Source organism: Aythya marila (assembly GCF_965140915.1).
Source record: "Aythya marila genome assembly, chromosome: 5".
Classification (NCBI taxonomy): domain Eukaryota; kingdom Metazoa; phylum Chordata; class Aves; order Anseriformes; family Anatidae; genus Aythya; species Aythya marila.
In genome coordinates, this window is record NC_139046.1 from 53,687,259 (window position 1) to 53,699,999 (window position 12,741).

Here is a 12,741-nt window from a genome sequence, read left to right on the forward strand (position 1 = left end):
AGGGCTAAGGACAAGGTAAACATTTCATGGAGCAGAAGTATTATGGCCTCTGCTGTGGCAGGCTGTTATGAAAGATTAATAAGATAGTGTTATACATTGATCCTCTGCTAGGGTAAGTTATAGCAGTGTTTAAAACTTAAGGTGGACTGAAGGAAAAGGTAGTGAGGCTTTAACCAAAGTTCTGCCTTAAGAATTCTCTATCAGAAAAAAAGTAGTTTTAACGAATGAAGGAAGTTAGGGGGACAAGTCCTTGAATTATGTAATTCTGTATGAAACTAGTAATTTTTTTTCTGTTCAAGTATTTGCAGCACAAGGTGGGTTCTGCTTTGTCAGTTGTTATTTTGAGGGCAAGAGAAGATAGAACATTATTGAACTCAAAATAATCTAGCTCATCTCTGTAATTGTGAATGGGTTTTCCAAGGTTTGAACTTGATTTTTTTTTTTTTTTTCAAGCTACAGTTTCTTCTACTACCTTTCTTCTGTAGCAGGAGTGGTTTGGGGATGTTCAAGAGAGGTGGAACTCCCTCCTAGAAGTCAGACTTCACATTGCAACGGTGAAGAGCTGGTGCTTTAGTACCTGTGTGTGATTTCTGTCACGAGCTGTTTTACATAGATACAAAGCCTTTGGGCAAATAGTGAAGAAACTTAATGTTAGGCTTGAAGCCTGTCTGCTATTAAGAGAACCTATTTGCTGTGTGTAGCACAGCAAGCATCAGGCTCGAATTCTGAGAACAGAGCAGAGGCAAGGTAATATTACCTAGTCTTACTGAAACTGGCTGTTAGTGTGAGGCCCAAGCTATGTAACTTCTCCATTCCTTAACACCTCAACTGCAGTTCATGGAATAGTCTAGGTACTTCTAATCCCACCTATCATGAGCATTTTCCTCTAATTGGTATAGGGAAGCTCTACAGAGAGTTGAAAAAGGGAGACTGAAGTACTTAAATGCGCCTTTTTGATGAAATATCATTATGCCTTTGTTCAGATTATACACACCCCTAAAAAAAGAGTCCAGTACAGTGTGTTACTCAACTCCAGTAATTTAATTTCATTAAACAAAAAAACTGCCAAAATTTGACAGTTTGATGTAAGTTGAATCTGAACAAACTGATTTTACAATGCAGTATAAATAATTCTTAACTTATATAAAACTTGATTAAGATTCTTTTTACTAACTTTACAAAAGAGCATTATCAAACATTGGAGCAAAAGAAATTTCAACTATGGTCTTTTTGTTAAAACAAAATATGTACACACTCACAGTATTTTCTTTGTGCAAAATATGTACTGACAGACTGTACCTTTCTGTACAAAGGCAATTTCAGTTACTTTGCATAGCAGAAAAGCAACACAGAAAACACTAGATACATAACATTGCTGCTATAATTCCTTAAGTGAGTCCTTTGGAAAAAATATTAGACACTAACTTTCTCATTAAGAGCCAGTTTTAATTCTAAAGCATTAAGGCTATTCCAGTATTGCAGTCTTGCCAAAACACGTTTTGTCCATAATACAATTCATCATGTGCAGTGTGTTATCAGTAATTATGCCTGTTAACACAGTCAGCAATTTGATATCCCCAAACTAGTCTTCTGACACTTCAAGTTTTCGTTGAGGAATATATAGGGTTCCTTGAGAGGTTCTGTCAGTACCATCTGAGTTTGCAGACAGTGTAGATACTGTGTTTGGCCCTCCTGGTGTGCGGAAAAACATTTCTGTTGTTGTCTGGGGCTCTTCGGGTTCCTTTGGAACACTAGGCTAGAGAGGAGAGAGAGTTTACTTTCATTTAAGAAAAAAATTGAATTACAGTTTTAGGTTTCTGCAGGATATTAGCAAACAGTTTCCTGAAATTTTTAAATTAACAACTCTACAGAGAGAAATAAAACTATTTATTTTCCTTGAAATATGTATGTCTATACAAAATGGATTAAATGGAGAAACTGCTTTCTCAAATCTCCTATTTTTAGCTCAAACAGACCTTAGGCAATACAGTATTATATATATTACACAGAGAAAACTCCATGGGAAACAAGATTCTGTTATAATGCTCTGCTATCCTATGAATAAAAGCTACAGTTAAGTAGTAGTTGAGAGTAAATTAGGAAAGTATTGACAAGGAAAGACAAAGTAACAGATCTGTTACTTTAAGGATATATTATCTCAGGTTCATCCAAAATCTTCTAAGACAGTTGTCTCTTCACACCTTGTCATTCTCCAGCTGGCTCCACATCCTCAACAACTAGGATACGTGTTCTTCCTTTGTAACCTCTCACTTACATTGTACTTATGCTAGTCTTCACTGCTTTTTGTGGTCACTAGTGATTTATAAATCAAGATTGAAAAAATATTGGTTTAAAAAATTTACCTGCAGAAAGGAATTACTGCACTATTATTTCCCACTGGGCACGTGGTCAAAGAAGTTGCGATGTTTTTACTTACCTTTTCCTCTTGTAAGTTCGTGTTTTCTGAGCTGTGGTTACTATTTTCTGCTTTTGGAGAGATTGGTACATGCTGAAGAACAGGATTTGCAGGAACTTGCATACCAGCAGGTATTAGTCCTACATGTTGCAGTGTAAAGTTCAGAACTGAAGAATTTGGATTTTGGGCAGAACTGGTGTCGCTTGAATTGAGACAGGAGTTGCTTAGTACAGGTGCAGCAGCAGCTATAGAAGTTGGTGACAGCATTATATTCAGGGATGTTATGTGAAAAGCAGGAATGTTAACTGCTTTCAGTTCAGATGCTGTCACTGGAATGACACCTGAAACAGAAAAATCAAGTGTTGAAGGAATTAAGAATTGAGGCTCTTACACTGTGTCTTCTGGACCTGAGTAGGATCAGTCTGGCTCATTGTCCTTTGAACCAGGTAACTGTGTACCTATCTTGTTTAGTACTCACCAGCAGGGGGTGAGCTGAAGGAACTGTGCTGTAACGAACATATCCCAGCTTTCTCTTTATTAGAAAGGCTTGCTTTATTGCCATGGTGGGTGCACTGAGTAAGAGGAATAAGGTAGCCAGATGGAAAAAAGCTCTGAAAAAGAAAGACAACGACACACCTTTACCCCAAAGATGTAACAAACACGCAAGTATTTCTACAAAGTTGTATTCCCCTTGCCACCACCTTATTCTTTATCCTCCCTATGACCAGGATCCTATATTCCATGCCTGTACTAACTTCTGACTGAAGATAGTCTCAGCCACACATTGCCAAACAAGGCTGTTCAAGTCCCCAGAAATCAACTGGCTCAATTCCCAGATGATATCCTGGGAGAGGAACTGTCAGTCCACACAGTACAATTAGGCTTGACAAAAGAAATCCTTATGTGGAATACTACTTTTGGACAGAAGAAGCACCTGGACTCTGTAGTCATCATGTCATCTCATTCCAGGATTGTGTTTTTTTTTACGACATTGTTATACAATCCTTTTGCTTTTACAAGGTCTGTTTTTGTCAGCAGAACTGTTCTTGATATTCAAGTTCTCTGTAGCAGGAAGTCTTAAGTGCAGAACACAGAATTTTACATAGATTCCACTGTAAATGAAAGTATTTGAAATGAAATGCACACAAACAACAGTCTAGGAAGGTATAGTATCTTAGCATTGCCTCTGTCTGCTTAGGCTTAGTTGTCTTCATCCCAGTCAAAGCCTGAAAGTCATTTTACTACTTCTTATGTGTGTACTTAATTCAGACATAGAATGGCCCTACATTAAGTAAGTTTTTTTCTTAAAGCACACTAAAGATAATCCAACTAAAGGCAATCTATATAGATGTAGTTCATTACAATTCTGTTTCTTTTGCAAATTGTTCCAAGTAGTGTTTTTCTAGGTAACAACAATCTGTTGCGGTCTCTGACAAAGCTTACCTCATGAGCAGGAATGGCAAATGCCACAGGAATGTCTTGTTTAGGTTTGGTTCTGGTGTCATCTTCTGGAGCATCTGCTCTTTTACATTGGTCAGAGCAACTTGCCACACTTAGGTCTAATGTTTCAGATTCATTCTGTTTCTCTTCCTGGAAATTGTCCATTTCACAATTCATTTGTGAGCCACTGGAAGGTGGTCTTTCATTTTTAACAGACTCTCCCTTTAAAAAAAGTATATATGAAAACAAAGGTAGACATTGGGAAGGACTTGACATTCTCAATTACAGGTCTACGACAACATTCATATGTTTGAAAAGAGAGTTTGTGCTATAAAAACTTGTAGTCAGTAAGAGAAACAGTTCTATGTGATCCCCTCTTACTCCTTCACAGCAGGCGGATAGTTGGTACCACACACAGCCACACCACTCTGGTGACATTTCACAGCTGTTTTGACAAGCACAATTTAAAGCAGACTGATAATTTACAGACACTAAAACATTCAGCAACTGAGGAGTGGAAAATGATCCAGACCTAGTTTCTACAACCACATCAAGTCTATCTGAACCTCTTGTTCTCTTACTGTGCTGTATTATTATGCCTAAAACGTTAACAAAGTACAACGCTGGATAGAAATACTTAGAAGGTGTCAGGATGTGGGGGATGTTACCTGTCCAGTAACTCTCATGAGTCTACTTTTCCTCCCAACACCTTCAAAGCCAAGAATGAATGTCAGCCCTTCTACAAAGATGAGTAACCTGAACTGCTCCAGAATCATATTCTTAAGTGGGTAAGTCTTGAAAAAATGTTTTGGGAGTTGTTTCTTTCTGAAGATATCTGTACACTTTGACACCTTCTCAGAAACAGCAGACAATTACAACTTCATCTTTTAACTGTTTGCATACCCTCCAAAATTATTCCTCAAAGGTAAAAGAACAGGTATTCTGAAATTCCAGTACAGAATATTTATACTGCAAGAGTTATACAAGTCTGTAGCACAAATGCCTCTATAGTCAGCTAAAGGATTATGTATTTATAAGGTTACTCCCATGTCTGGCTTCTTTACGATTAATTTACAAATTGGACAACATTGGGCAGGCTCCTAAACCAGTTTGAAATAAGAAGGTGGCACCATCTTTAGGCTATAGAACAGGTTAAAAACCAACCAAACAAACAAAAAAACTTACCACAGAAGTATCAGGGCTTTCCTCATCACTTCTATACTTTTTAATCAAATTATTCTCTTGTAATGCTTGTGATCTTTTAAGGCACCTCTGTGATGAAGATTCAGATTGCATAGATGTCATGGACTTTGGTGGATCATCTGCAGCTATGTGATTGTCCACTTCCTTGGTGGTTATTTCATTTAAGACTTTTGAATTAATACTCTTAATTCCTGTCACATTAGCACATGGTAGAGGCTGTAACGTGAAACTTGGGCTGTACGTTGTCACAGTGTGGGCTTGGGAAGGATGCAGGTATATTGCGTATGAAACGCCAGAATGAGTCTGAGGTAGTATTACTGGTGATACTGAACTGTGGCTCGGAGGTAAGACACCTAGTGGCTGAGTGAGAACTGACTTCTGAGAGGGTGCTGCAGTGTGAGTTTCGGGCTTGGGGGCTACCTCAGGTGAGGACGGATTATTTTCCAAAGTAGATCTTGGCAATTTCATTTTCATCCCTTTTGCTTTCCTTAAGAAGAAAAAAAAAAGAAACTAACAAATATGCCCAAACATGTATTTTAATACCTTCATTCAGAAATACCCTGACTAATTATTTTCTGTAATACTAAGACTTAACACGAACTTGAGTGTCTCAATCCACTGAACAGAAAATAGTAAGTAAAAAAAAAATAGCCTGCACCATCAGGGCTTATTGTTTTTTGCAGACTATTGCCTGACTCAAAAGAAGTATAGTTTGAACTTAATGGTCAGTGACAAAATACAACTTGTCAGTATAACACTTCTGCAAACTTACTTTGATGGTCCTTCCAGCTGATGTTGAGCGATCGCTGCAAGCTGAGACATTTTACTTGTGTAAGCTGATAAATTTTGATCAGTACCTGCTGCAAGGGGGAAAACAAAACAGATGATGTACCAAACGTGTAAGTTTTCTACCTTGAGATGGCATTATTTAATATGGCATACAAGTTTAATGAGAAGAAACTAAGACTCCGTGCTATCTATAAATTCCAACCCAGACTTGATTTGATCAACTGGATAGTAACTTACATCAAAAAAATATTAAAGCCTCAGCTTTTTTTTTTTTCCTCTCCTTCGAAGAAAACACTTAACAAGAACACAAACATAGATAGGTAATTTTCTGGCAATTTTATGGAAGACAGAACTCCTGAGATAGCAAGATATAAAATGTAGCTTCCACAACCAGCCACAGTTAAAAACAGTTCATAGAGAAAGATACAACATCTAGAAAATAAACTATACTGCACAAAGTCTGTAACCAGTAATGTTTACATTGCAACTGCAACAGCACAGCACAGGCTGTGATGGGATTTCATCCATTAAAACTAGAAAGAGTTCTAATAATTGCAGAGCTTATTCACTGAACATGGATTATTTTAGATTTGTTTTCACTATCAATATTCTAATGCATCCATTTTACAGGGAATATGTATTTCTGCCATCTTGTCTATTTCAGACTTTTTCAAACATATTTTTGTTGTAAGCAGGCATACTCATGCATCCCCATCTCCTATGAGATGATGGCAAGCCTGGATATTTAATGCAAAACTCTATGGCCAAGTCAGAAACATACTCAGGAAAAAAAAAAAAAAAAAACAAACAAGAAAACAAATGCAGTTTGTAGCTACATACTTGTGCTTATTTTAACTGGACTGGCTGGAGCAGATTGGATCTTCCTTCTATCATTTTCTATACTTTTAACTAACTTTATTAGGGACGGATGCCGAGTGAAGTTCTGCTTGACGCTTGAAGGAAAGAGATTTTTTGAACACTGCTCTCTGGAAGCGATGCGTTCTGAAACATGTGGAATGGAGGTTGCAGAAGTTGTTTCAAGTTTTGTGTCTAAAAAGCAGAAGAAACAGAAGAGTAAGTATGTATCACATGCAGATCCAGTAATGAAAAGCAATTATTTGCACCTAGCTTATAAATATTGAAGTACTAGCAGCAGCAAAAATGGAAATGCAAGAGTCACGATATAGGAGTATGTGCTATGTGGAAATATATTGGACATTCCAAGAAATACTAATGTGCTATGTTGTTGAGGAGCAAGTACAATGTGACTGTCAAAGACTCTCTGCCTAGTTTACTGTCTTTTGGTAAAAGATTTTCAAAATGAAGAAGAAAGCCCAACAATCAGCAGATCAAAAGAAGATGACGTGTAACCTACCCTGAATACTTGGCAAGACCTCAGGTCCCGTCCATTTGAATGCTGGTTTCCTACCTCTCTCCTCTGTAACGTGAACTTTCTTGATAAGCTCAAGGCTACTGAGAACATTTGCTATGTCATAAAGTCTTCTAATTTTGGCTGAAATAAAAGAAAACAAATGTAAGTTGTAGCGATTTTTATTAGCAAGATAGCATGGATCAGATTAAAAATCTGACAATGGCCTTTTAGCAGCTGAAAGGAAAAACCTTCCTAATTTATTTATGAAAATTATTTTATGGTACAGGCATTTGTGCTATAAAATAACGTATCATAAAATTTGAAGTGGAATGACATAAAGATCTATAAATCTATATAGTGGTAAAAATATTATGCTAAATGTAGAAAAACACATTTTCAAAACAAGTTAGGCTTTGTATACTGGCCAAACCTACACAAATTCTATAGTGAAAACCAGCAACATCTAAAGCAGGTGTACATATGCAAGGAAGAACACGAAAAGCATGGAGAAGAGACACACTGAACTCCAACAGGATGATCATCCTGCGTGTTTTTAACTGTGTTCAGGTTCAACCATTATGAAAAAGTTTTAGGCAGTAGTAGAACCACAAGTGAATTGTTTAACCACTCAGAATGTGCTTAATCCAAAGCTTCTGCTACTGAAAATTTAAAGTCTAGCAAGTCACAGAACTTCAGACTGCGCTTCTTAACCAAGAAGATGGTAAAATGCGATACCGGAAGTATTAACACATGGATGGCACAGCATGAAAACGTTAGCAAGACATAGATGTTATGGAGGAAGAAGAACAAATGAAAACTAACAAAAAAACACTACCCACACGCACTGTTTTGCCAAGATGCAATGGAAAGGAAATTATGAACTGAAACCAGCGAGGACCGGTCTGTTGCATAGTTTCACCAAAAAAAAAAAAAAAAAAAAAAGCCTGAGAAGCAAGGAAGGATGTAATTTTCAATGAAATGTGAAATTAATTCTTAATGCCTCAAGAGCAGGCACATTTTCAATTAATATAGATATACCGGCCTGGACCTAGAAGTACCTTTACGTTTGAATGGTGAGCAAGAGGAGGAAACGTGCAGGGAACTGAAAGCAGGGCAAAAGAATGAAGAAATAATTGGCAGTTACAACATGGGGTTTCGCTTCCTCAAGCGTTTAAGCTATTAACAAGACTTCTAAAGCATTTCTTTAGATTTCCATCGAGTAAGTTATATGACCAGAACACGGATTTGCATGATGCTAAGAAACGTTTGCTGAAATGATGCCCATCTCTGTCACAGATTGCTGGAGAAATCGTTACCGATAAGCGGACGTTACTTCACCATGAGAGGATTCCATGGACTTCTCTTACATGGTGTGTATGAATGACAGTGTACAGGTGGATCCCTAATAAAAACTGTGCACGGAGCTTATTGGGTTTTTGGAAGTTCAAATACAAATGGTAGTAAGATGACAACATTTTATACTACATAATCTTGTACTAGATATAGCTCATTTAGCTTACACTGTGTGTTTCTATTTAAAGCATGATCAAAAAGCAAACAGGAACAGTAGCATTTTACTTACTTTTGAACTTGCTTTTATCTAAGTCTTCTAACTGATCTTCTCCAATCAAGATTTTAGCAGCAACTTCAAGGCTTACTATTTGAGGAGTTGATACAAGAAACAGCATCACAAATTTCTGACTCATCACTCGTAAAGACTTGTCTTTCCTGCTATTTACTGATGCTGCAGCAGACAGGAAAAAAGGATTAAAGCAGTAAGTGATGTGGCAGCTACAAACGCTTTTAAAAACACCAAAGAAATCTGCCAGTAACAATGCTGAGAACAAACAGTACGGCAATTAGGCAGGACCAACACGGACTCCAGCATTGAGTCTCTACATGGCAAGAATCAGGTCATTAGGTGGATAGCATGTCTAACTACACAGCAGTGTGTGGTGTCTCCCTTGGTATACCTTTCCTATCATCTGACTTGGACTCTCAGAGATGTTTAACTGTAGATTGTATAACAAATTTAACAAGTGTTAGTGAGCATTTCTCCCATGAATCAAACCTAAATTTTAAAAATTAATAATTTATGGTGTCATGTAGACTTTTGGCTTCTGTAAAATCCTGCAGTTTGATTATATGTTGAGCGTGTTTGTTAGTTTCACCTGTTGTTCCCCCCTTGTTCTTGAGCCCTAAAAGTAAAACACATGTAAGAATCAAATAGGACAACTAGAAGAAAGTAGAGCCTTCCTCCAACCACGAACAGATGTGGTGCTTTTCAGGCAGTAGTGTTTTAGAAAAAAATACCAATGTTTTTTTCATGGGCATAGATACTTAAAATCATGAGTACATATTATTCTTGGCATTGTAGAGAAATATTACCAGCACGAAATTCCATTCCTGGGAGCTCGACAAAACACATTTCTGAATTCTCATTTGAGACAAAAGACCTCGGCATTTCTTCGTTTCTTTCACCATCTAAATCAAATTCATGCTCATACTCTCTTTTCTTGATCATCTGAATTTGTTGCGTGTATTTGTTCTCTTCTCCAACTTTTTTCAAGGTCTGCAAGGTTTTGGTGAGATTATGTCGCCCGTGCCAAGCATATCTGTTTTTGGCAAGGCGTCTCACCATGTGTAGGCTCTCTAGCACGTTCACGATATCATATATTCGTCTACGTTCAACATCTAAAATAAAGAAAAAAAAAAAAGGAAGATCAACATGATATCTTTACTACATAAAATACTTTTTTTCATTCATTTACCTGATACACAGCTTGCACAGAAAAATGAAGTTTCCCATACTTCTCCCTCCTAATACAATTCTCAGGTGTTTTCACCAACTCCTAAGTACCAACTTGACAGAAAATAAATCTTACAGATCTTGCAGGCAAGAAAACAATTCTTGCTTCAGACATGGCAAGGACTTGCTCTTCCAGACCAAGTTATTCTTGTACTTGTATGTCTTGTATTGTAGACCAAGTTCTTCTTGGTCTACAGTACAGCTTAAGAACTAAAGCTCACTGTTACCAGTAATGTCATAGATGGGTCTCAATACAGATTTAAAAAAAGCATTTTTAATTATTCACTGCATCAATTTTAGATTGCCTTGTTAAATACTCTTGGAAACTCACAGTAAAAAACATACTGGCCTTTTCTGTTGTCTATTCAATTCTCATTTTTGAGTAGGTGTTTTTTAACAGATGATATTTTGTACAGAAGTGTATGGATAGTATTTGCAGTTCATCCAATCTGCAGGATACTGTATTCTCATAGCTCTTACAAGAAGAAAAAGCTTCAGCTGCTAGCAACTTGGACTCTCAACAGATCATTGGTGCGATACAAGATAGCAGAAAGTAGTTTCTTGCTTTGATGTCATGATTGGACAGGAAACTGTGGGCTCAGCATCAGAAATGCTAGCTCCTGACATAGAAAAGTCAGCCACGAATCTTAGCCATCGTTTCTAGGTTCAAAAAATGCAACTGGTTATTTGTGGTATCTGCAGTAATGTAGATGTTTAATCTCAAACATTATTCAGAGGGTCTTGATCCAGTTCACCAAACAAACTTGAGCTACTTAAAAGAACTGTGGTAAGAATGAAGGCTGTAAAGCTGTGTTTAGGTAAATGTGAGCATACACAGTGAGCATTCAAAATGTTATGGAGCAAGAAAGTAATAAGCACAGAAGGGTAGTTTATTGGCACATTTGCATGAGGACGTATAATGGCATATACAGCAACTTACTGAGCTCTTCAGCTACTTCGTCAAGGCAAATGTAAGTGTTCTCTGCAGTGCTGGGGTAATCAGGATATCGGGCTAGGAATTTATGACACAGTAACCCTAGGCTTTTCTCCTTGCGACTTGGTTGCAATTTTTCGTATTCATCACCAGAGAAGTGCTCCTATGCAGAAATAAGAAGAGACCTTGAAACATTTTACAATGAGTGTGTGAATGTATACATTGAACAGCTTGGTTGTGGGCAGCTGTGGAAGAAACATTCTGGGTGTTGCGTGTAACAGTGTGACGCTGTTGGTTACATTTATAAAGGCTGTAAAGTCAGAGCTGGAAAGGAAGAGTTGCGGCGTGTTGGCTTGGAGGTTTTTATGCGGAATAGTCTTCAGCTAAGGGTTTTTTTTTTTTAAAGAAGAAGAGGAGACCTTCAGAGCGTACCTGCGTGCAGCACTGGGGCTGCAGGCCGTCCCCCGCGGCGCCTGACAGCTCCTTCCTGCGCTCCCGGCTGCGGATCTCGGGGCTGGCGGCGCTGATCAGCACCTTCAGGTTGGCGGTGGGCGTCCAGGGCTCCGCGGGCAGCCCGTCCTCGGGCTTCGGCGGGGTGGCGAGCGGCTGGCAGCCGGGCTGCAGCTCCGCCAGCACGGAGGGCGAGGCGGCCGCTTGCTTCCGCGGGGTGCCGGGCGGGGCGGGACGGTTCTCCTGCGCCACGGGGAGCGGAGCGCGGTCAGGCGCCGAGCCGCGGGGCTGCCGGCCCGGCCGAGCCCTGCCCGAGCTCCCCCCGCCGCCCCCAGCCCCCTACCTTGTCCTTGTCCCTGTCCTCGGCCGCCTGCATCCTGCCGGGGGCACGGCGCTCGGCCTGCGGGGACACAGCCGTGAGGCGGCGGCGCCCCCCCTGCGGCACCCACCGGCGCCTCCCGCCTCTGGGCCCGGCCCGCGCCCAACGGCCCGGCCCCGCCCCGCCCATTGGGTGCTGCTGGCGGGCGGGGCGTGGCGGGAGCCGCTTTAAACACCGGGCGCTGCTGCTGCTGCGGCGGCGGCGGCAACAACACCGCCCCCAGCAGCGGCAGCAGCGCCGCCGATTTGAATCGAAGGCGCTGAAGCCGCCCAAGGCAGGGCGGGGCGGGCCAGCCAATGGGCGCGCGGCGCCGAGGCCCGCCCGGCCAATCGGCGCGCGCCCTCCTGCCCTCCGCGGCCCAGGCCGGGGGTTGGCGGGCTGGCGGCGCGGGAACCGGCGCGCGCGGGGCGGCGGCGAGGCGGGAGCGGGGTGTGTGGGGGGGTGAGCGCGCGGCGAGCGCGCGGCGCTCCCCAACGGCCGCAGCGCGCGGGGGGGGGCGGGGCCAGTTCTCTCCCCTCAGCCCCCCTCACCTCAGCTCCCCTCAGTAAAGCGCCGGGGCTGGCACCGGTGCCCGGTTCGCCGGCGGCGTCCCTGCTGCCTCACCCCGGGGCTCCTCACACACGGTGGCTCTCCCGAGGGGGTTCTGCGTGTGCCTGCCAGCTCCCAGCCCCCGCCAGAGCCCCGCCGTGAACGTGCGGCTTTACCTGTGCGGGTTGAGGCGGAGTTAACTCGGAGCCGCCTCACGGGGGTTAAAGATCGCCTGTGGTGTGCCCCGGTGGATCAACCGAGCCCCGGGACGATAAACCGGGATTACAGCGAAGTTGGTAAATGAGTCAGGAGTGCCCAAAGTGCAGGGCTGCTGCTGCCTGAGCGCTAGGTAAACACGCGTTCTGATCTCCCCCACAGATAAGTTTTTTCTTCAGCAGCCTGAGCTATGCGTTATGCTAAA

The 12,741-nt window shown here is 41.3% G+C and overlaps 1 protein-coding gene across 1 annotated transcript; it reads right to left on the minus strand.

The window, feature by feature from the left end:
- Positions 1 to 1,133: 1,133 nt before the first annotated feature.
- E2F8 (E2F transcription factor 8) lies at positions 1,134 to 11,832 on the minus strand. The gene is made up of 13 exons (XM_082760557.1): positions 11,757 to 11,832; positions 11,396 to 11,656; positions 10,970 to 11,126; positions 9,609 to 9,914; positions 8,803 to 8,964; positions 7,224 to 7,361; positions 6,689 to 6,898; positions 5,832 to 5,919; positions 5,042 to 5,546; positions 3,860 to 4,078; positions 2,895 to 3,027; positions 2,438 to 2,757; positions 1,134 to 1,756 (listed from the first exon to the last, which is right to left on the minus strand). The coding sequence occupies exons 1-13, from the start codon at positions 11,787 to 11,789 to the stop codon at positions 1,583 to 1,585; spliced, it is 2,706 nt and encodes a 901-aa protein (XP_082616683.1). The 5' UTR covers positions 11,790 to 11,832; the 3' UTR covers positions 1,134 to 1,582.
- Positions 11,833 to 12,741: the final 909 nt, after the last annotated feature.